Source organism: Carcharhinus amblyrhynchos, chromosome 25 (assembly GCF_965287045.1).
Source record: "Carcharhinus amblyrhynchos chromosome 25, sCarAmb.v2.hapA, whole genome shotgun sequence".
Classification (NCBI taxonomy): domain Eukaryota; kingdom Metazoa; phylum Chordata; class Chondrichthyes; order Carcharhiniformes; family Carcharhinidae; genus Carcharhinus; species Carcharhinus amblyrhynchos.
This window is the reverse complement of record NC_137348.1, coordinates 13015317-13040552: the sequence shown is the minus strand read 5'-3', so window position 1 is coordinate 13040552 and position 25236 is coordinate 13015317. Positions and strand designations below refer to the sequence as shown.

Sequence of the window (25236 nt, the reverse complement as noted above, 5' to 3'; positions counted from 1 at the left end):
CCACCCCTAACCACACAAAATAACATCTTACTGAAAGTGCTTTGCAACTTCTGCTACCTCCGTGACAGACAATCTGTCCCTTGGTGCAGAACTTGATACACACATAGCAAAAGCAGCTACCACCTTTGGCCAACTGACGAAATACATCCAACTGACCCTCAGGACAAAGCTGCAGGTTTCTAAGGCTTGTGTTCTCTGCACCTTGCTGCATGACTGTGAAGCATGGACAACTTAACAGCTGCCAAGAAGATCACCAATTTCCATTTTTGCTGCCTGCAGTGCATTATAAATATATCCTGGCAGGACAAGATCAGGAATGCAGCCGTCCTCTCAAAGGCAGAGCTCCCAATCACCAAGCTATTGAAGGCTTTGTTTGTTCAAGTATATCCATAGGATGGAAGACAGTCACGTACAGGGGAGGCGATGGTGTAGTGGTATTATCGCTAGGCTATTAATCCAGAAACTCAGCTAATGCTCTGGGGACCCAGGTTCGAATCCTGCCACAACAGATGGCAGAATGTGAATTCAATAAAAAAATCTAGAATTAAGAATCCAATGATGATCATGAAACCGTTGTCGATTGTCAGGAAAACCCATCCAGTTCACTAATGTCCTTTAGGGAAGAAAATTTGCTGTCCTTACCTGATCTGGTCTACATGTGACTCCAGGAGTACAGAAATGTGGTTGACTCTCAACTACCCTCTAAGGGCAACTACGGACGGGCAATAAATGATGACCAACCAGTGACGCCAAAATCCTACAAATGAATAACAAAATCCAAGGACTTTCTGCATTGTGAGACAGCCAGAGTTGGATGACCAATATTAAACTCAAAGCTCCACTTCAAGGCTGTTTGTAAACATGGTGAGAATACTCCATGATAATTCATCAATAATTTCCATTTTTGCTGCCTGCAGTGCATTATAAATATATCCTGGCAGGACAAGATCAGGAATGCAGCCGTCCTCCCAAAGGCAGAGCTCCCAATCACCAAACTATTGGAGGCTTTGTTTGTTCATGTATATCCATGGGATGGAAGACAGTCACGTACAGGGGAGGCGATGGCGCAGTGGTATTATCGCTAGGCTATTAATCCAGAAACTCAGCTAATGTTGAGTTAGACATTAGACATGAATTATCTGGGAGTCATTATCTGGTGATGAAGGAAAATGGTGACACCTCCTGTGGACTGGCACGAATCAACATGATAGCAAATCCATATTGTCAGCAGATTGACAACAGTTGGCTGGACTGAAAACAACAAACCACAGCGATACCTGATAGCTTCATGTGCAGAACCCATGACAAAACCTGCCTCTCAAGGGGCCTCTTCAGCCATCGGAAAGATTGGGCTGTATGAAGACACCCCACCTGAATGGATTTGTTTGCTGCACGTCCATCGCCTTTTATCGATGGAAGGATGCCCATGGTGTTAGACCCATACTATAATCAATTCATTAGGCAGTGTGTAAGCTGATTTGAACAAGGGAAGCCGTGTTGGAGAAAGCCCAAACCATAACATCCACTCGGCAAGCAGCTGAGACACTAATCCTACCATCTAGCCTGGATTTTAACCCAGGTCTAGATGGTTAAAGACCAGTATTAAACCCACTACTCCTACCCACCCCCAAGCTTGTTTTTATAAAGAGTTATAAAAAGAGCTTCCTGTCAGCTGATAATATGATTAACTATGATAGCATGAAACAGCTCAATTCAGGCTCAACGAGCTGAATGGCCCATTCCTGCTCCCATGTTTCTTTGATAACTATAATGAAGCTAGCTATGGCTGGGATAAACCAGCCAAGACTGCAAGAAATTACAAAAGGTTGTGAACGTGGCTCAATCCATCATGCAATCCAGCCTCGCATCCATTGGCTCTGTTTACACTTCTTGCTGTCTCGGAGAAGCAGCTTGCATAATCAAAGACCACAGGCACCCCAGAAATACTCTCTTCCACTCTCTTCCATCACTAAATTGATCTTTCTCTACACCCTAGATATGACTGTGACTATGATTACATTCTGCATCTCCTTTCCATCTCCCCTATGTACTCCATGAATGGTATGCTTTGTCTGCATAGCGTGCAAGAAACAATACTTTTCACTGTATACCAATACACCTGACAATAATAAACCAAATCAAAAAGATACACAAAAAGATCAGAATGAATAGAAGGGAAAAGTAGTAGAGGATTCTCTTAAAAAATAATGGCTGCAGATCAAAGGTAATCTTTCAGATAGATTCTGTTCAGTTCTTCATCTGACCATCCATTGTGGAATTATTACCCTTGAAAAATTGATATTTATTTCAAATGTTTCATTTTAATCAATGCAGCAGGAAGTGTAGACCGAGTCAATGGATGTGAGGCTGGATCCCTTCCTTGTATGGACAAGATGGAAACTTAATCTCAGAACCTAAGAGTTGATTGCTCCTTTGTTTGCTAATTCTCATAAATCAGTGGATTGGTAGATTTTATGCAAATTGTTGAGGTTCAAAAGCTTTGGTTATTTTGCCTTTTACCTCTGAGCTGGACAACTGCAACATTCAAGGGTTAGTAACATCACTTTCAATAATGATTCGTCCAAAACCAGTTCACAAAAAGCAAATAAAATCTTGAAAATGACTCTATTTCAATAATAATCTGATCCCTTACCTGCCCATAATTTCAACATTAGAAATGGCATAGAAGTATTTATTTAGGTATTTCCTCTGCACAAATGTCCCTCCTGTTGCAGGTTTAATCAGCCTAATTCGAAGGTCTGTTAACGTGAAAAAGTCCCTTAGTCCCTTGTTAATGTCCATCCTCTTGTACAGAGCCTCCATGTTCTGGAGGAGTGGGCCTGCAAAAATGGCAAAGCGTTCCTTGACCTCAAAGTGCAAGTTCTTCTCATTTTCAAAGCCCACCCACTTGGAGTAGTCTTCAGTGCAGATTATCTGGAGGGCAGTCACAGGTGAGAGATCTCGGACATTTTTGGCCTCCATTCTGAAAGCCTCCATGCAATCCTCTGCATAGTACTGATAAGGCTGCCATGTCCTCCCATAGTTTAAGGACTTCTCCAGTATCATGGTGGTGGGTCGGCCTGCCTCAAAGGTAATGACGATATTCTCGGTGAGTTGGATGCTCTTGTTCCAGGAGAGGGTGATGTTGGCCAGCAGAGGCTCAGGGTATTTGCTCCAGGTGACACTTTGCCAGTAAGTTACAGGCCCTTTTCCCTCCTGGTCAAACATGAGTTTAGGGGGATGAGCGAGGTCTGGGTTTGAAGCATCACATTCACTAAAGCACATGTAGGGATTGCCCTGAAATGAGAACATCAAAGAAGGTCGATTTAGTATGAGTTAATTTGTGTTTTTTAAATTATCTACCAAAGCATGCTTACAAAAACAACAGTGACATCGGGTAAATACGAATGAAACTTCATAACCCAAGCATCATTTCCAAGGGTTTCTCTGCCTGATTAAGGTTCCAGTGGTAATTCTGCAGCTGTCCTTAGTCACAACTCAGATAGTCAAACTAGGATTCCCCAATCATTGATGATAACCACATTTCCCACACTCTGTACAACTGGAGGTGTAAACTCCGAGAGAGATTTCACAACAAGAACCAAATATAATATCTACTGGAGTTTGCCTTCATCTACTGCTGAAGCTGCAATTTTTTTTCCTCATTAGTTCATTTTCTTTAAACATTTATAGACTGCATTATGGAGCAGTAGGACACTAGTTACACAAGAACATAAGAAATAGGAGCAGGAGTAGGCCATCTAGCCCTTCGAGCCTGCCCCACCATTCAATAAGATCATGGCTGATCTGTCATGGCTCAGTTCCACTTTCCCGCCCTCTCCCCATAACCCTTAATCCCCTTGCCTATCAAAAACCTATCAATCTGCGTCTTAAAAATATTTAGCGAGGCAGCCTCCACCACTTCAACGGGCTGAGAATTCCAGAGATTCACCACCCTTTGAGTGAAGAAGTTCCTCCTCAACTCCGTTCTAAACTGCGCCCCCCCCCGCCTTATCTTGAGGCTGTGTCCTCTAGTCCTAGTTGGTATCTCTTATTTTCCAGAAGGGAGAAACATGAAAACTAGAAGCAGGAGTAGGCCATTCAGCCCTTTGCGGCTGCTGTGCCATTCATTTTGATCATAGCTGATCATCAAATTCAATATCTTGATCTCTCTTCCCCCCATATCCCTTTAACCCCAAGAGCTATATCTAATTGCTTTTTGAAATCACACAATGTTTTTACCTCAATTACATTCTATGGTAGTGAATTCCACACATTCACCACCCTCGGGGTGAAGAAATTTCTCCTCACCTCCGTTCTAAAGGGTTTACCCCTTATCCTCAAACTATGACCCCTAGTTCTGGACTCCCTCACCATTGGGAACATTCTTTCTGAACCCTGTTAGAATTTTTTTCGTTTCTATGAGATCCCCTCTCACTTCTATGAGATCCCCTTTTCTAAACTCCAGTGACTTTAACCCTAACCGATTTAGTCTCTCCTCATATGACATATCTCTCCTCCCATCCCTGTTAAACCTTTGCTGTCCTTGCTCTATAGCAAGGACGTCCTTCCTCAGATAAGAACACCAAAATTGCACAGGATACTAGGCCTGACTAGGAGAACTGGAGAGTGCCAGTAAGTCATTGGGTGACAGTCAGAATATTCTAAAGAAATTGTGAGAGGTAAAAAGTTAAGTGAGAAGAGTTCCCCCATCCAACTGCACACAGAGTTAAATTATTATTTATTAGTCACAAGTAGGCTTACATTAACACTTCAATGAAGTTACTGTGAAAATCCCCTGGTTGCCACACTCCAGCACCTGTTTAGGTACACTGAGGAAGAATTTAACATGGACAATGCACCTAACCAGCATGTCTCTCAGACTGTGGGAGAAAACCAAAGCACCCGAAGGAAACCCATGCAGACATGGAGAGAACATGCAAACTACACAGACAATGATCCAAGCCAGGAATTGAACCCAGGTCCCTGGCGCTGTGAGGTAGCAGTGCTAACCGTTATGCCACCGTGCTGCCCTCAACACATCTGTTGATGGCAATCTCGTTGCTCCTGGCTTGGTGAAGGGGGATAAAGGAGTATTTAACATGAATACTGAACATCTCACAGTACTTTGTGGCCAATGAAGTATCTTCACAGCAATCAATCTTGCTCACAGCAAACTCCCACAAAAAGCAATGTGATATTGAGATTATCTGTTTATGGAATTAAAAACTGGAGATGCTGGGAAAGTTCAACAGGTCTAGCAGCATCCATGGAGAGAAAATCTTCCAGTCCTTCCTGCCTCGGGGATCATCGCAGGTGGAACAGACAATTTCACGGACCATTGAAAGGTTCGTTGACCTCGGGTGGGAATTCCTGGAGCTGAGGTAGGCTCAACCTGAAAATCCCCCTCAAGAGTTCATGGGCTGGTACTCCGATCTTTTCCGTGCCCGCCTTGCAGCAAGTGAGAACAGAGAATTTGGCGCTTCAGCCAAAACTCGGTTCACTGCAGTGGCACCAAAGAATTCTAGCCACGGACAAAGTTGGAGGTCTTCGGTGAATGTTTTGAGTCTATAGGAAGAGTCACATTGGACTCAAAATGTTAGCTCTGTTTCGCCACAGATGCTGCCAGACCTGCTGAGTTTTCCCAGCATTTCTCGTTTTTATTTCAGATTTTCAGCGTCTACAATATTTTATTTTTATCTGTTTTTGGGATATTGACTGAGGGATAAATACCAGCCAGGACACCAAGGACAGCTCCCCTGCTCTCCTTTTAACCAGTGCCACGGGATATTTTGCAATCACCAGGAGCAGATTGGACCTTAGTTTAGAGTCTCACCCAAAAGATAGCACCACCAACAATGCAACACACCTCCAGTACTGCACTGGGGTGTCAGCCTCAAGTGGGGCTTGAAACTGGAACCTTGGGGTTCAGGAGATGAGAATGTCAGCAACTAAGCCTTTACTGGCACACAAGAAAAAAGTGGAAGCAGAAAAAAATCATTCAAATTGCTACCTTTGGTTCCTGGTAGAAAATAATCTGTGGACAAAGGGTGAAAACGAGTTCAGGAATGATGCTCCCCCCACAATCAAACACCCAACCAGCATTCAGATACATGAAGAATGAATCATTTTGGTGAGGTACCAGAGTACAACTGGTATCCTCCTAACTGCAGTCCTGCAAGATTCAGAGCTTTCTAACGTGGGGAGAGACTAGATGGGTGAAGGATAAAGGTACACTGAATCTAATTTATTTGGTTAAAATTGAATCCGGATAAATCTATAAATAATTTATCCTTCAATCAGTTCTTGCACACAACAGGAGCCACAGGTGGTTTGGTCTGCAATTCCTAACATGAATTGGAGTTTATTTGCATTAGGCACCTTTATCCAAACTACTAACTGCTATTGCTAAACTCCTCCTTAAGAGAGAGTAATTTACATCACAACTGGAGGCCATTTAGCCCATTCAGTCTATGCTGCCTTTCCATGAAATAATCCAGTGGGTCCCATTCCCTCAGTCGATCCCTGTGGCCCTTTGAATCTATTTCCATAGGACCATAGAAAATAAAAATAAAATAAAAACCTTCAAGTGTCCGTCTGGTTTTCTTTTGAAATCATTAATCGAAAACATTAACTGGTTTCACCATCTTCAAGAGCAGTGTCATTAGCACTCCACACAATAAAATTCTTCCTCACATCAACTTACATTCTGCACTCCCTCCACTTCAATAATATTCTGCTTCTTTTTTATTCTTCTTGCCAACTCACATTTTTCTATATATATATTCTGCCAATGTTTTGCCCATTCTTTATCCTTTCTATACCTTTCTATATCCATTTTCAAACTCTTTGTATCCTCCTCACAATTTGTTTTCCTAGTTTTTTTTATTGTCAACAAATTTAGCTACAATTAGTTCATCTAAGAAGAACTTCAATAGTTAAGGCCCCAGCACTGACCCCTGTGGCACTCCATTGGTTGCAGTTTGCCAAGTTAAAAATTACCCTTTTATACCAATTCTCTGTTTCCTGCTAGTTAGCCAATCCTCCATCATTCTACTTGTTTACCCCCAATACTTTAAGAATTTATCTTGGACAGTAATTTTTTGTCATTTTATCAAAGGCCTTTTTGAAATCCAAGTACATGACATCTACTGGTTCCCCCTGTTCTGTCATCAAAAAGCTCTAATAAATTTGTCAAACATGATTCCCTTTCACAAAACCATGCTGACTTATTGTATTATTGCTTTTCTAAACATCCTCAATAATGGGTTCTAACATTTTTCCAATGACAGACGTGAGACTATGCCTATGATTTCCTGCTTTCTGTATCTCTCCTTTCTTGAATCAGAATATTACACTTGCGGTTTTCAAATCGCTGGGACTTTTCCAGAATCTAAAGAATTTTGGAAAATTTACAACCAATGTATCCACTCTCTCCGCAGCCACTTCTTTAAGACCCTGGGAAACAGACCATCAGGTCCGGGGGGACTTGTCAGACTTTTGACCCAATAGTTTTCCCAGTATTTCTTCTCCAGTGATCCTGATTGGGTTAAGCTCTTCCATCCCTTTTGCTTCTTGATTTTCTACTATTCCTGGAATGCTTTTGTGTTTAATGCAGTGAGGTTAAATAAAAAATAGTTTTTTCAAAGTCTAGATCATTTCCTTGTTTCCCATAATTAGTCTCAACCTCTGAGAGACAGCGTTCATTTCAACTATTCTTTCCATTTTTGTATATCTATAAAATCTTTACTGTCTGATCTTCAACTTAACTTCACCTTTGTCACCATCCACTAATTTACTTGGCACCCAAGTATGTATCATTTTCTCTCTTAAATATACTCATGGTGTAGAAATGCTGGCATTGAACTGGGGTGGGGCACAGTAAGAAGTCTCATAATACCAGGTTAAAGTCCAACAGGTTCATTTGGAATCACGAGCTTTCGGAGCACTGCTCCTTCCTCAGGTGAGTATGATGAAGGCTCGTGATTTCAAATAAACCTGTTGGACTTTAACCTGGTGTTGTGAGACTTCTTAAATGTACTCAACAACAGTCTTTTCAGTTAGAACATTTCAAAGATCCCCCACAACTCTTTCAGTGAACAGATTTCTTAATCCAGCTATATAGCCGAACTCATCAATTGAAACTTTGACCCTTAGTTCTAGACTGCCGAGGCAGGGGAAGAATTGTCTCAGTGTCTACTGTGTCAAGCCCTTAAGAATTTTATATATTTCAATTAAATCACCTTTCAATCTTCCAGACTCTCTACTCTGTAGGCTCATTTCCACTCTGTCTTGGCATTCACATTGACTATCAATTACTTTTTTTTAAGTAACAAGTGAATTGCAACAAAGATGATCAAAATATATTGAATGCAAAAGAGCAAAGCACGGTGGCTGGTGCACGTTTTGAATATCTGAAATCAGATCTCAGTGAGTGTTAGAATACAACCGGTGACAACTTTGTATTGGATGTAATGTGACCAATGGGAATAAGATGTAAGGCTCAGCTGACCCAGTAAACCATGGAACCAATTACAGAATGATGTAATAGTCAGCTGACCAGCTGACCACTATAAATAAGAACCTGTTTGGAATTGTGGGGAGCTTGGAGTGGCTCAGGGTGTGATGCTAAGTTTGGAGTAATGGTGTTTCTTTATTAAACCCTTTCTTTGATTTATAAGTTGGAGTAAGTTTTGTTCTATTTTTATTGTCTGCATTTGAAGAGTTATTTCTTCAGTGAGCATCGCAAACAATGCTTACAGGTTTGTTTTAAATTCCTTGTCCATCTCCCTCAGTGGCTCAATTGCTAAATGTAGCACTTTATTTAGCACTGAGACATGTTAGCCAAGAAGGCTTAAGATTTGAGCTTCTGTTTGGATAGCTGAGCTGATTTGGAGTAGTAGCCTCCAAATTAATAAGGAAGGAGAGTGTGATCTGAAGTGGAAATTGTATTTCTGTGTAGGTGCCTGGTGGGACCTGGATCAGGCTTCTTGACTGTGATGCTAACACAGTACAGATTGGCACAGGCATTCAGACCATTTGGGTGAAGGACTACAGAGCTGTTAGCACTTGTGAACTGTAGCTCAGCCCATTGGTTAGCCCATTCAGGAGAAGACAAAATTGGATGAGAACACAAATGGCAACAGCGTCAGTGTCCACATTCCCAGGACTTTTATAATGCATACTTTACCCTTCTCTTTGTCCTCCTATGGAAACACCTCACTGCTTCTGGGCACTTGTCATGGTCGTCTGGATAAGAGATTAGATACTTACTATTCAGAGAGTTTTAGATTTAGCTTCTATTCTATCACACTGCGATATATATGTAGTTCTGTTAGTTATGGAAAATATCTTGTGTTGTTATAAGCCAATGGTTTTCATTAAAATAAATTATGAACATTCCACATAGAAGAAAGTCTAACCCCTTATGCCTCACAGAGCTGGCTGCTCAGATTTCACAGCTCCTCAATGTGAGGAATGTCTGTGTGAGCAGGGAAGCTCTTCCCATTTTTTAAAAACCAAACAATTGTGCCAAGTGCTTCCAGATTGGAAGTAGTACAGGTCAGGCGCAAAATATCACTCAATAAATTGGCCTAAAAAACGGGTCTTAATCACAACCTAAGAAAGGCAACCATGACTAGGTATGCTTGGGTCTTCTTTGAACACATGAAGAATAGTTAGACAGCAATTGATTATGATCAATTTGTGATGAAAACTCACCCACTGGGCTGAGACCAACTGAGCTGTTTTTATGAATCAACTCTTCCAGCCAACCAAAGCTTTAATTACATCAGACAAACTCAATTCTAACAAGCTTCCAAAGGTGAAACCAGCCTAAGGCTCCACAGCTTTGATTTTTAGATGGTGTGTTGATGGTTCAAAAGGAATAATTATTTTCAAATATTCTGTGTTGGGACCATTCCTATCTTAAATTATTTTCAGTCAAATGAGGAACCATTCCAGTAATCTCTAAAGGATGAAGCATTTCAATCCTCTTCGATTGTGATTGCAAGTCATTAGAATTTGGTTTCAGTCTTTCTAAAAATTAATTTAGTGATTTCCAGCCAGTAAATTCATGAATTTTCTTTTATGATACATGGCTTTGCAACACCACACCAAAGTATCAACAAGATTATGGACTCAAATTCTGGTGGGGTTTTAATCCAGGTCCTTCTGACACAGAACTAAGACTTCTATCTACTGAGCTAAGTTAACATTTTCTTCCAACCGCACTTTAGATGATGTTGAACACGCAAATTTTATACACTTCCCATCTCATGGGCGGAATCTCCCCCTTGGCACACAGACTGCTGCCTGAGACAAGGAAGCTGCATGCAGCATTGCAAATGCATAGCTGTGTTTTCTCTCCAGGTTTTAGTGCGCACCATGCACAATAAATCTGTGGGTGGTCTGTGCTGTCACTCTGATAGAACCAGAGATCGGGGCACAGTCTTTAAAGGACTTCCCAGTGGCATGAAAATTAAACCTGCCCATGGACATGGGGGACCACTCCCCAAAAAAACTGGGGTAACTCCACACCACAAAGACTTTGAGTGACTCCCCCCACACCATCATGCATGCTTCAAGACACACCACCATCCCATCCCACAAGCATTGGAGTACACAACCCTCCCCCCAAACAATGGAGCACTCAACCCCCCACCTCACAAGCATCGGAGCACATAGCCCACCCCCCTCCAAACAATGGAGCACACAACCCCCCATCTCCTCAACAGAGATGAGGAGGAATGTCTTCAGCCAGAGAATGGTGAATCTGTGGAACTCTTTGTCACAGAAGGCTGTGGAGGCCAGGTCATTGAGTGTCTTTAAGACAGAGATGGATAGCTTCTTAATTAATAAGGGGATTAGGGGTTGTGGGGAAAAGTCAGGAGAATGGGGATGAGAAAAACATCAGCCATGATTGAATGGTGGAGCAGACTCGATGGGCCGAGTGGGCTAATTCTGCTGCTATGTCCTATGGTCTTAAGGGACAATTCCTATGTCTGAACATATTGAGGTAAGGACTCAGTGTGACTTAAGGTGTGAAAAGGCTGAGAACCATTTGTATATATTCAAATGTAAAAATGTTCTTAAAAACCTATGACTAGTATCATTCAAACCTTAGCAGCACAAAAATAAAACTGAATGGACAGTTGGTCAAGTGAAAAAAAATTAATATTTCAAGTCAGAGCTAAAAGTCAGATGATGCTTTTAAAATGGAGCCTGTTTGACATTGGTAGTAACAGTAACTGCTTTGTAAGGAAAGTATATACGATATTCCCATTTGGCAACAGTCATTATTATAGATTGGCACTAAACCAGCTTGCTACTTTCTACCAAAATATCACAAGCTAAGAGGAAACCCAATAATATAAAACTACTCCAGCTACTAAGTATGGAACACACAAGCTATTATTCTTCTATGAATATGATTTTGTGGTAACTAGGCATCAATGTGAATGAACTATGTCTGGAGGATTGTCAGTCAGCTTGAGTGGAATGAGTGAAGTATGGTTGGAGAAGCAATCTCATCAATAGTTAGTTAACTCATGTATTTAACTTCATTAACTTCTATTGTATCATGTACTAATGGAAATCCAAGTGAAACAGAATGAGTATTGCTGAAAAGGGATACATGCTAAAGAAGCTTTCCATCTTTCACTCATCAGGATAGATTTCTAAATTTCAAAGGGAGCAATAATTTATACTGCACAAGAAAAGGGATTTTGTTTTGTTGACAAGTCAGCTTTAATTGGGTGAGACATTGCTGTGACATATGCATGAGGGAGCTATTAGCATTGTGCTGTTGTTTATTCGAAAAATGTGCTATGTCTGGACATATTCCTTTTGCCTGCAAAGGACAGATAGCTGTGTATGCAGGATTTTCACAGTAACTTCATTGCAATGTTAATTGTGACAATAGAAAATAAACTTAAAGTCCTATCAAGTATAAGTAAGCCACATTGAAAGTGATAATCTTAACTTGGGTGTTAGCGTCATTCTTAGCAAATTCAGGATTGTTCAGCAAATGCAGCCAAATTGCAGAATTAGACATTGGCCAGAATCCTCACATCCCACCTGCCACTGAGTTGCGGACAATGTGAAACCCCATTGACAGTCAGGCAGGAATTTCTGACTTATAGACCAGCGCAGCAAGAGAATTCCGTCTATTATGCACAGGTTTGAGTATGGTTGTGAACAGCTAAAGGAATGTATGGTTTGATACACTTGCCGGTCATTAGGACTTACACCTACATACCTGGTACTGAAATTCACACACCTCATTACTCCCTTGTGCAGAATGTCTTTTTGGCATGAGATAACATCTTGAATGGAAAACACCACTCATGCTGCAATTGCAGATTAGCAGTGTGAAACAGCCAGCATCACCTGTTACTCATATGTTTCAGATACTTTATCCTTTGGCTGTTCATAATAGGCAGGGTGCAGATCAAACTCAACCAAACTGTTCTTACAACACTCAGAACATAATGCCTAACATTAGATGTGATACCACAATTGGACAGCACTTGCTCCCAGCTGTGCTACAATGACACCAACAGCCAATTTAAGATTAGCAGTTGGACTCACAATGTAGAACACTTTTGCTTGCTGGAAGCTATGTATATTTATATGCAGCACCTTTCCTCTGCAGGCAAAATGACCATGTCCAGACATTGCAGCTTTTGAATAAAAGCATGGGAAACTCTCTGGTGCATTCACCATGGTAATGTCTTGACCAATCAGAGCAGCTTGCCAACCAATCAGCACCCTCTTCTCATGTTGTTAAGATTGTTGTTTCCTTTCAAATTTGGTATTTTGCGTCTGTCCTGATGAGTGCAGGATGAAAAGATTCAATAGCGTGCCCCTTTTGCAGCAACACTCAAGTTCTGAGGTAACCTATACTACTGAAGTAGCCTCAAAAAAACCTTGCTACTATCATAGTGGGTAAACAAAACAGTTCTGGCAGGGTTTACTAAAAGCATTGAAATGGGTAAGATTTGGATTTATTCGGTGCACCTACAGATAAGGTTTGGACATTTTGGATCAAAATTTCTTGTAAGACTCCAGCTATTCTACACCTGAGAACAAATAGAGTGATTGCTATAGTCTAACTTTGGAATTTGTTGGGTTGTTCTTGTCTTTAAATTGTTGACCCATGTTTCCTCCCCTCCCCCACTATTATTTTTATTAAAGCAGGTTAATGGTTGTGGTGAATTTGAAACGTTATGGAATATCTACATGCTCAGAAGAGTTAATTTGGCAGGAAATCAGGAGGGTAACAGATGCTGGGATCACTCAACCGTCACGGGAATTATATTTTTATTAAAGAGCAAAGCTGAGGCTTTAGTGATATTGTCAAATCAATGACAGGCTTACACCATAGAATCATATAGTGCGGAAGAGGCTTTTCTGTCCAACGAGTCAGCACCGACTAAACACCTGACCTCCCACCTAATCCCGTTTTCTAGGTGTAGACTCGTTCGAGTCTTACAAGGGGGTTTGATCTAAAATGTGCTCATCTGGGATAAAAACTGCCATCATTTCTGCTATCCTCTATTTTGTTCCCATTCTCAGTAAGAAGTTTCACAATACCAGGTTAAAGTTCAACAGGTTTATTTGGTCGCAGGGGCTTTCAGAGCGCTACCCTTTCATCAGGTTAGTGGAGGATTTGGTTCACAAACAGAGCAATATATAGACACAATTACAAGATAATGGTTGGAATGCGAGTCTTAACAGGTAATCAAGTCTTTACAGGTGCAGACAATGCGAGTGGAGAGAGGGTTAAGCGCAGGTTAAATATTTTGATTTGCAATTCCAGGCGTTTTTCTCAACAGTTGCACTTTGCATTGGAAAATCTTGATTTCAACTTGTAGATATGCAAAAGCAAAAAAATTGGATATTTTGACTGGATGCTAACTAAAGTGAAAGTGTTTTTTTTTAATGAACTTCAAACAAAATGTAAATTCTCCTGGGAAATTGACAGCGCGGCGATTAGCATAACTTACTCTCTCAGATCTGACAACTTTGAAGTTTAGAAATGGTATACCGGATGCATTTTTAACAACATTTTACTCATTAAAAAAATTCCCAAATCTTTAAAATATGTGGAAGAATGCAAGTGGCTATGGGGGGGAGAAAAGCAGATTGATTTGGGAGGACATTCAACGTAGAGACCAACACAGTCAATTTTCACGACATAGCATTTTAGCAGTGCAGGCTTCCAGTTTACACATGCCATTTTATATACTTTCAAAAGAACGTTTGCGAAGATTGTGCAGTTACAAGCATAGATTCTGTCAATGGAGTGCATGGTAGTTTTGAAAGGGGGCAATTATTGAAAAAGGCCCCACAAACATGCAACTCTGGGAGTGGCCAAGTGACGGTTTGGAAGGGTGTCCTGGACGTGGAGGAAGTTAATCTGTTGGAGAATGGGGAGAGGAGGGGAAGAGGCTGGGTTACAATCGGCTATTCCTCATGTCAGAGGCACTGCAGGCTGTACTTGTGTTGGAGGCGAGAGGAGAGGAGACAGCGGTGACCGGGGACTCCGGGGCTGTCTCTGGACTAATAGGAAACCGAAACTCTGTGATAAAAGCAACATATTGGCTGGAGATCTGAGACAAAAGCAGAAAGTGCTGGGCAAACTCAACAGATCCGGCAGTATCTGTGGATCGAGATATGAGGTTAACGGCTCGAGCCCCGAACAAATCATGTTGAACTGGAAAGTTTAACTCTTTTAGCATTTTGGTTGTTTTTTAATTATTAACTACAGCTCTATAATTGGAATATAACTAAGGCGAAGACCGAATTTGAAAAACAAGTGGGTGTAGAACAATAGTTGCTTCTACAATTATGTACCAGATGAATGGAACACCATGAGATACAGGATCAGAATTAGACCACTTGGCCATTCGAGTCTGTTCCGCCATTCAATCATGGCTGATATTTTTCTCACCCACAAGAATAATGAGCTGAATTTAATATGTGTACAAAGCTGATTAAAAACCTTGCAAGGACATCTACTTAAGAACCATAGAAGCATTGAATCCCTATAGTGCAGAAAGAGGCCATTTGGCCTCTAGTCTACCCCTACTCTCCAATGGCATTCCATCCAGGCCCTTTCCTCTGCCATATTTATCCCCGTAACCTTGTGTGCACATCTTTGGACTTCCAAAGGGATTGGTTTGAAGCTTGTGAAAATGAATACACGCTAAGTCTAAATTTTAAAAAACACCATTGTTTTTCGGACTCAACCCAAGCCACGGTTTTTTTTTGTAGATCACTCGCCATCCAACAGGGATGAAGAAATTTGGGAATTTCGCCAATGCCATTCTCGACGCCTGTAAATTTTGCTAATCTGTTCCTAATTGCCTGCTTTAACGATTTGGTTTTGCATGAAAGGGGGGGAGTTGTGATGAAATATTAATGGGAAATATTAGTTCCATTATTATTCATAAATGGGCGTTTTCGACGAGTAATGATTCGGATGGTAATGGAGCGGCTGAGATTTCTTTACTTGTCAAACTGCTGAATGGGTCCATTTTTTAAAAAGCCTGTTTGACCTTAAACAACAGTAAATATTGATGAAACTGAACTAATGGAAGGATTGATGTTGCAGACAGGAGACATTACAAGAATGGAAGTGTAATGCAGGCAGATCCACGTCAATCCACGTAAAGGGCGAGGGTTCAACAGACGGGAAGACACATCTCGTCCAGGCTCGGATCTCCTTCGCTCGCTTTTCAAACCGCCACTATCTTTTTTTTAATGCAAACCCTGGTATCTAAACTTGTGAAATGTTTCCTCTTCGAGTTTAACTGACAACCACAAATAGGCACTTAAAATGTCTCCTTTAGGCTTCCTAGATATTAAATATAAACGCGATTCTATAACATTGTCCAGAATATTTATTCTATAAAAGGCGCCACATAAAGTCCAATCTGTGGAAAATGCGAAGTTATTTTCCAGGAGTTGAGCATGATCTGACTGATAAGGGGCTTTCTCAGTGGGAATCTGGACTCTTCATTGTCTTCTCTTTGTCTCCCTCCCTTCCTCAGTCAGCACTCCCTTCCAGTAAGACAACTCCCAGGTTTAATTAAATATTAATATCCCGGAAACGCCTTCTTAAAAGAACAGTTACTAATCCAAGCGCCGCTTAACGACTCTCACTCAAGGTTCATCGATTTTTCCTTAAGAAGGATCGTTTGAAACCAAGGTCGCCCTTCAATAAGGGATTGCGAAGATGTTCTTCGGTGAAGATCAGGAATGATCTTTAAAAGGGGCTTTTCGAGTCTATAACAGGGAGGAGAGGGGATGCTCAGATAGACAAGGAGAATGGGAAATTCGTCCATTCATGTTAGCCCTGGACAAAGCGGGTTCCTATCCCAAATCCTAAACGTGACAAATTGTCCCTTCCAAACCCTCATCACCATTTCCGAGCAAAGCAGTTATGGAGAGAGGGAAGTGATGGAGAAGGAAATAGGGAATCAGAGGAGATGAACTGTAGCAAGTGGAGAAACTTTGTATCTGCACCAGCAGCCACTGCACCCAACCAGCCTCAAAATGCCCAGCTGTATCGCTTCAGTCAGCAGCGCAGGTTTGTGTCCCGGTCAGAGGGTTTCATTTGGACATCCTGGGATGCGTTCTTCACGTGTGAACAACCAGGGGGCCATAACTGGACTATAAACGCACCCCGGACATTCTCTCTTCCAATTTCTTCCGTGGAGAAAAGGATACAGAAGTCTGAGGTCACATACCAACTAACTCAAGAACAGCTTCTTCCAGCTGCTATCGGACTTTCGAATGGACTTACCTCATATTAAGTTGATCTTTCCCTACACCCTAGCTATGACTCTAACACTACATACAGCACCCTCTCCTTACCTTCTCTATGAACGGTATGCTTTGGCTGTACAGCGCGCAAGAAACAATACTAACACTCGGTTGTGGAGGTGACGGCGTTGGACTGGGGTAAACACGGTAAGAAGCCTCACAACACCAGGTTAGAATCCAGCCAAACTGGTTAGAGTCCAACGGTTGGAATCTAACCTGGTGTTGTGAGACTTCTTACTGTATAATACGTGTGACAGTAATAAATCACAAAAGGACATTTATCAATGGACATTTATCAATCTGGTTGGGTAGGACTTCCCACGCCATCCCGAACTGGACATCAACACTCGACTGAACAGGGAATAAATAGTTATCTCCATTTAATAATTTCCGTTTTCTTAACTCTGTTATGGGCTTAAAACGAATGCAAAGAACAGCCAGCCGAGAAGTAAATAAATAATCTGCAAAGGTTTAGTTACTGATCCAAGAAGTTCTGTGGCTGGGTCAGACTCTATATCCCCGGCTGCTGCTGCTTGCTGCTGGCTCCCCTGCTGTCTTGACCCACCCTCCACAGCTGAGGCATCCCGCCTCCAAATCCCTGACCCCTCTGCTGATTAAATTGTTGAAGTCTGAATATTAAAAGCTCAGTTCCGGCTCATCTTTTCGTAAATCTGCAGATTTATTTATTTTTAAATCAGGAAATCTATCTTCCCTGCTGGCAGGGACATGGGGAATTATCGTGGCTGTTACACAGTGGCTTAGTAAACTCCCCTGTTCAAATCCAGTGAACTTTCCAAATGGACAGTCCCCACCCCCACCGCAGGCCAGACCCCGCTCAGAAACACTCGCGCCCGTCAGTGTGCTTAAATTCAATTAGAATGGATAGTTAAAATAGTATTTAATATTTAATACTAAGCTGATCCAGTCCCTTCTGTTCCCCATCTGCATACCCTGGAGAGACGCTCCAGGCGTGTGTCAGGGATTGCCTGAGTAACTCCCAGGGAATCCGGGTCGGTCCCCGCTGTGAGGCGGTTCTCAGCGCCATTCTCCCTTTGGACAGTGGGCAAAGTTTGGATTTGTAACGTTGCAAAAAAAACTTTTGAAATGCTTCCCGATATTGTATTGGAAAATAACCCGCGCACACAGATAGATATAGACACACACACACACAGACACATAGAGATAGACACACACAGACACATAGAGATAGACATACATACACACAGATAGACACGCAGACACACACAGACATACACATACACAGATCGACACGCAGACACACGCAGGAATAGACATAGACAGACAGACAGACATACAGCCAGACACATACACACCAGGCATACATGCAGGCACACACACACAGACATACACGCAGACACACACACAGATAAACATACACACAGAAAGCACACACACAAACACACACACACAAATACAACACACACAGACACAAACGCACAGAGGTAGACATAAACAGAGACACTTAGACATACACACACCGATAAAAATCAATAAAAATCTGGAATTACGAATCTACTGATGACCATGAAACCATTGTCGATTGTTGGAAAACCCCATCTGGTTCACTAATGTCCTTTAGGGAAGGAGACCTGCCGCCCTTACCTGGTCTGGCCTACATGTGACTCCAGAGCCTCAGCAATGTGGTTGACTCTTAAATGGGCGTGGGACAGACAATAAATGCTGACCCCGCCAGACACCCACATCCAATGAACGGATTAAAAAATACACACAGGAACACATATACACAGACACACTGCTGCACAGAGGTTTCTCAGTGGGCAGTACGGTGGCACAGTGGTTAGCACTGCTGCCTCACAGTGCCAGGGACCCGGGTTCGATTCCCGGTTTGAGTCTGTGTGGAGTTTGTACATTCTATCCGTGTCTGCGTGGGTTTTCTCCGGGTGCTTCGGTTTCCTCCCACAGTCCAAAAACGTGCGGGTTAAGTGGATTGGCCATGATAAATTGACCCTTAGTATCAGGGAGTCGAGCTAGGGTAAATTCATGGGGTTATGAGCATAGGGCCTGGGTGAGATTGTGGTCGAAGTAGACTCGATGGGCTGAATGGCCTCCTTCTGCGCTGTCGGCTTCCTATAAACAGACAGATACATACACAGGCACATACAGACTGAGACATACAAATATACACTTACACACGCGCGCTTACAAACCTTTGTTCAGAGCCTCTCAGTCAACGAGTATCCGGCGTTATTTAGTTTGTCTAAGTGTTAAGTGACTGTGAGCTGAGATACCTACCCGCTAACCTAGTAAAAGAGGTTGGCTGTGTCAGCCGGTTGGATGGGAGTTAGCAGCAAGGTATTGACAGGCGAGATAAACAGGCTTCCATGTGTGAAAGGCCCTAGCGACTCCTTACTCCGAGTCCTGGACACTATTACAAATAAACAGCCACAAAGGTTCTAGAAATGCATTAAGACAGGGATTTAGTCCCACTCGACAGTGAACCCGACCAGCCTACTCAGCATTTTTAGTTTGCAGTTTGTTCTAGTTGCTGGTTATTACACTCTGTGCTCCCACACACTCTTCAAACTTCCACTGGGAATTAAAGAGAAAGGTTTTCACTGCATTGGTAATACTGGATAGTGAGAGAGCAAATTGGTGCGGTTCCAATCTACCCTCGCCCAGTGACTGAGAGCAGACACAATTGCTTCAGTGCTGTGCCCTATCTCAGAGGGAAAAATTCACACCAGCTAGACATTCAGTTCTTATTGCACTGACTCCAAGGGCTGAGATATGACAGGGAGTTCACTCCGTTTAGATGTTGCTGTATTTTAATACCGATGTGCTTTGTGGGGTGGGTCTCATAAACGTGCTATTTAGCTGGAAGGGGTTTGCGAACTTGGCCTCAGTTGTCGCAGTCTTTCTCTGGTCTCAGAATCCACCTGAGCCGGTGTCGGAGAATCGCACTCGGGAACTCCAATATTGAGGGTCGCACAATGCGCTCACTCGATGCAGAGAGGCCCCAGACCTGGGTGGGCGTCAAAGATCCTGTGGCATTAATTGGTTGAAGAGCAGGCAGTTTCCCTGTGAAGCCACCCCCTCACACACACACATTGGTAACTGGATTTTCGATTCTGTACAGAACAGCCACAATGTGGGCCCACACTGCGGCACGCTGCCTGAGTGCAAACCTTTCTTTAATGGGCTGTGGTCTATAGGCGTTCAGATGCTTAGGAAAAACTTGCCTGCAGCCAGGGTCATGTTTATTTGTAAAATTGACCGTAAATTAAAGAAAACGCCTGCGTTTATGTAGCGCCAGTTCAGTCCAAAGTACTTCAAATTTTATTCACTCGCGGGAGGTGGGTATTGTTGGTTAGATCAGTATTTATTGCCCTTGGGAAGGTGGCGGTATTTTCTTCTTCAACCTCTGCAGTCCATCTGATGGTAGGTACACCCCCAGTGCAGTTAGGGGACAGCTCCAGGACTTTTGACCCAGTCACTATGAGGGAACGCTGATATATTCCCGGGTCAGGATGGTGAGTGGCTTAGAGGGTGGTGTTCCCATGTATCTGCTTGTCCTTCTAGGTGGCAGAGGGCATGGCTTGGAAGATGTTGCCTAAGGAACCTCAGTGAGTTACTGCAGTGCATCTTGTAGATGGTGCACGCTGCTGCCACTGTGCGTCGGTGGTGGAGGGAGCGAATGTTTAAGGTGATACATTAGATGAATGTAATATAGAAATCCAATTACTTAAAATTACACTGCATCCAATTCCAAATAACCTACAATCGCTGCCTGGTTCCCCCAAAGCGGCAATAATTTAGAATTTGCGGGGATCCGTTCAGAACCCAGCCTGAAACACAATATATAGAAAGGACAGCTTTCAACAGGGAGGAAAGATTCTATAGCCCCTACCGCTTGGGCGGTGATAGGGTGGGGGTAGCAGGTTAAAGACACCCTCAGACATCTTGTGCCATGGACAATCTATCGATCCTGTCGGAGCGGTCGCATTTGTACCTCAGAAAACTAGTCAATTGTCGACAAAAAAAAATCCATTACGAAGGCCCACCTCCCCTTTCCCCTGAGCATTGGCGGTGAACTCGCAACTCGGGCGAGTGAAGACTTGATGATATCCCAATGAACAAGTTTAATTTTGCTGTGTCTGCTCAATAATTGAAACATGTGGCCTATTTATAAAACTTAGTCATATCAGCTCGCACCAACTTAGCAGAGGTGTGGGAAAAGCAAGGACTCAGCCCAGACACAGCTGGAAAAGAGACATGAACGTTTTGGGGGCTTAAACAGAGTGCCAATTTTCTCTGTACAAGTATGATTGGTCTGCGGTCCGTACAGTGCGTTTGCAATGTTTCCAGTTTGCAGGAGTTTTATTTCGCCCTCTCCGTACGGTACCCGGGCTGAGTGAATGCCATAAATTGATTTCCTACAAGTTGGTGCTCTGGCTATGATAAGTGACTATCCCTGAATAGAAAGCGGATTAAAACCTGGACCCTCTGGGGACCCACCTAGACAGGCCACCATTTGGAGTCTGCCCCGCCATCGGTTACATTCACTCTCTGTCCCCATCGATAAGCTTTTGTTTTCGATCCTGGTGAATGATATTTTCAAGGTCCCTGCGCTCCCGAAACATTATTAGACTCGAGAAAGAGGTTCCCTGCAATCCCCTTGCCGAGTTTAATTATTGCAGGATTCCATTTGCTAATAGCTCCCATTCCTAAAGCAGCCAGAGGTGAGACTGATTGGTTTCTGGAAGTATTACAATTGGTTTAACCTTGACCCTGCTGAATAATTCCGGTCCACAAAGTTCCGCATCCACCTCACATAAATCCTGACGGTGGGATCGATGATCGGTGGGAGTCGATAATTCTGGGCGAAAAATATCTGAAACTTTTTTTTCACTCCCCCCCCCCCACTTCCACACATATTGGTCTCAGAAATTCAACAGGGTTATTACTGACCAGGGGAAGCCTTGTCAATTTGTTAACGATACTCCAAAAAAAGAGTTGTTTCATGGGGGTGTGTTGGGAGGGAGAGAGAGAGAGGCTGATAATCCAGTATTCCTTCCAGCCTGGCTAATATTCGCTAACTCTCCGCCCCCCCTCCCCCGCACACATGCCCGAGTCTAAACTGCCTTAAAAACCAGCCGCCCCATTAAAGCTCAGTTGAGATTTCTCCCCCGTCCTTCCCATTTATTTCCGTCAAGTGTTACTCGAGCGGTGGTTCCCTGGAATTGGAAAGTACACAACAGGTCCCGCTGTCGCGACCGTTAAAGCTGCTTACTGAGCAATTAAATCAAACGGGGCCAGTCGGAGAGTTGAGGGGAATTCCATCTTTGGTTTATTATTGTCACATGTATTAGTATATAGTGAAAAGTATTTTTTTTTGAGAGTCCTTACAAGATCACTTCGGCTGGAGTCCCGTTTACTCAATGCTCAATACTCCAAAGCATCTTTAAAGTTTTCAAACGAAATTATCCCCTGCTCAGTGAATTAAGGTTCAGCGGCAGCACTGACTGTACCCGGGGCCACAAAAGCACCCCACTGTGTTCCCCTCCCAGCCACTCACATTATACGCATCTGAACAAAAATAACATTTGAGGATTTTAGCCATCTATTATTAATTCGGGTGTAGGACACATTACCGCGTAAGTGAACTGGCCCATTTAAAAACAAACACATGCATTATACTCTCCCTCTCCCATTCTGAATAACTGCATGTCTATTAGCCAAGTGTCTGTTAAACTAAACCGGCGGCATTCTCTCTTAACTGAATTATTAATGTTGCAAAGTGCATTCATTCATTTCGGCTCCTGTGCGACCTATTGAGTCCCAGTTTAGCGAACCCCACAGCGGTCCAGACTCTGGTACAACGGGACGGCGATGAAACATACCACTGGAGCCAGTCAATAATATTCCATCCCACGTCCCGCCTGCCCACAGCACGGAGAGTGGCGGCCGAATGGGCGTGTGGCTCTTGGTGTCGGACTGAAATGTCCCATCAGGGGGGATGGGACATTTCAGTCCGACACCAGGAGCCACACGCTCCCCAAGAGCGCTGCACAAGGGGAGAATTAATCTTTCAGAGGGAATCTCTGACACGCAATTTAACAATTCGGAATTTCTCTGGAGTTTTGCTTCTTGTTCACAGCGTATTGTTGGCAACTTTATAAGCTGCCGAAAGCCGCAGAGAAATTGCACTTAAAAAAAAGGTCCCTCAAAAATGGTACATGTAGGTAATTGGGGGGTTCCTAGCTGTGTAACAGACCCGGAGAGAGGAAAACCAACAGAACTGGATTCAGCTCCTGAGATCTGAACTCTTCCATTCCCTGGATCATTAAATAAAGCGGCGGCTCAGCCTCTGTCTCACTGAATTCCACACTATATACAGTATCAATTCTCACCGTCCTCCCCTTAACATTGAAGTTTCTGGGTGTGCTTCGATATTTCCGATCCATTCCCAGTTGTGACATGAAACTTTACTGGGATTAGTGAGAGGCTTTGTCTTAAACAATTCTGGGTTCACACAGATGGAAATGCAAACCCAAATGCAAATATCCCTCCCTCCCTCTCACCCCACCACAAACCCCTCCATCTCCCCTCTCCATCAACCCCCCCCTCCACAAGCTCCTCATCTCTCCCCCCTCCACAAGCTCCTCCACCCCCCCGCTCCCCCCCCCCCCCGGCTCTTACCAGGGCACAGAAGCGCTCAGGAGGGTCTCCGCAAGTCACCCCCGCCGGCTCCACCTTCACACTCAGATACTGCTTCATGGGCACGGCTCGGGGCTGGCAGGCGTAAAACTCCCAGGAAGGGCCGGCGTCATCGGTGTTCACCAGCGACTTGCAGCTGTCGTACTGAGTCCTGGCCGGCAGCAGCGAGTAGACGAGGGCGGCCAGCTGCAACATAGGCATGGGGCCGGAGCGCATGGTCCCCGGGCGGAGCGCACACGCAGGCTCGGGGGCGGATGGCGAGGGCGCACAGCACCGGGCGCAGCGCCAGCTTCAGCATGGGCACCGGTGACACAGCTCCCGGGGCTCGGGAAATCCCACTAACTCCATGGCTGCGAGCCCTCCCGGGCAGAGGCTCAGGCGTTCCGGCAACCTCACACAGGCAGAGGCTCTCTTGGTCACCTTTCCAAACTCACTGGAACCGCTCGGGAATTCTCCCAAATCCAACCGGGCCGGGAGGGGGGAAATCACTGGCGACCCATCCGGACGCGGGGTCCAGCTCCTACTCGTGTCCACTCATCTCCAAATCCGCGTGTGCATTGCAGAGAACTAATTAAGAAGGAAAACACACAGGGAGAGAGGAGTAAAATGACCTGGGTATAACACACAAGATCCCCCGCTGCTTGGAGTGGCTGTGTCCTTATCTCCCGGTTATTACACATCTACAAGAGGTTTCCCATATCCCACAACAGCCACCTCCTCCCCCCCCCCACCTTCGGCCCAGATTAGAACTAATTAAAAAAGGAAACACGGGGGTTAAGAGGAGTGAAATGACCTGGCTACAACACATAACACACAAGATCTCCCGCTGCTTGGGGTGCCTGTGTCCTTACCCGCCCCCCCCCCCATCCACAAGAGGTTCGCAATATCCCACAACAGCCAGAACCTCCCCTCCCCTCCCCTCACCCCAGATTAGAACTCATTGAGAAGGGGAAATACAAGGGTTAAGAGTAAAATGACCTGGGTACAACACACAAGATCCCCCGGTTGTTTGGATTGCCCGTGTCCTTATCTCCCGCTTACTCCACATCTACAAGAGGTTTTCCATATCCCACAGCAGCCAGCTCCCCCCCCCCCCCACCTCTCCCCGGCCCAGATTAGAAGCACACACACACACTTTACTGCAGGGATGAGGACAACTCTGGGGCCACAAGTGAAGAGATCAGGGACAAGGCAGAAGGACAATAAAAAAGGGAGATAGACACAAACCTGCAGCCAAGAGGCGATCCGGATTTTTAAACATAACGTGTGCCGGAGGCTGGGTTTTTTTTATATAAAACAGGCTGACTCTGCCTTCAGGGTTTGCTGCTTCTGGCCTCCCCCTCCCGGCTTCAAGGGCAGATGGCCGGGGCTTTAGGCTAATGCTCCGGTCCAACTTAATGCGGGAGGCTAAATCCTTTTAACATCACTTTCAATCACTATCTGTGCTTTTATGGCAGGTCTGCCTGAAGTATGCGCAACTTCCTCCTGCACAGCCCCGGGCTCTGCTCTCCCCAATCACCTTAAAAGGGAAACGTTAGTTCCGCGGCGGCTCTTAAAAGGGCAGGCTGCCGTGGGAGCAAACGGCCGAAGCGGGAAGGCCAGAGTCCAAATCCACAGGGGAGTGTTTTTTTTAACGATCTGAAGGAGTTAATTTTGAGTTTACTCTCAGTCAGCGTTATGTTGGGAGCGGGAGAGAGAGTCAGT

General features: G+C 43.9%; 1 protein-coding gene across 3 annotated transcripts in view; it reads right to left on the bottom strand.

Annotated features, from left to right (window-relative positions):
- Positions 1–24964, bottom strand: part of LOC145358264 (netrin-G2-like) — a 120548-nt gene extending 95584 nt beyond the window's left edge. For all 3 annotated transcript variants that reach the window (XM_080212134.1, XM_080212135.1, XM_080212136.1), the window contains exons 1-3: positions 24760–24964; positions 23515–24099; positions 2654–3297 (exon numbers count right to left, since the gene is read on the bottom strand). In XM_080212134.1, the coding sequence (XP_080068260.1) occupies positions 2654–3297; positions 23515–23748 (878 nt within the window). In that variant the 5' untranslated portion in view covers positions 23749–24099; positions 24760–24964. The remainder of the gene's footprint in view (positions 1–2653; positions 3298–23514; positions 24100–24759) is intronic.
- Positions 24965–25236: the final 272 nt, after the last annotated feature.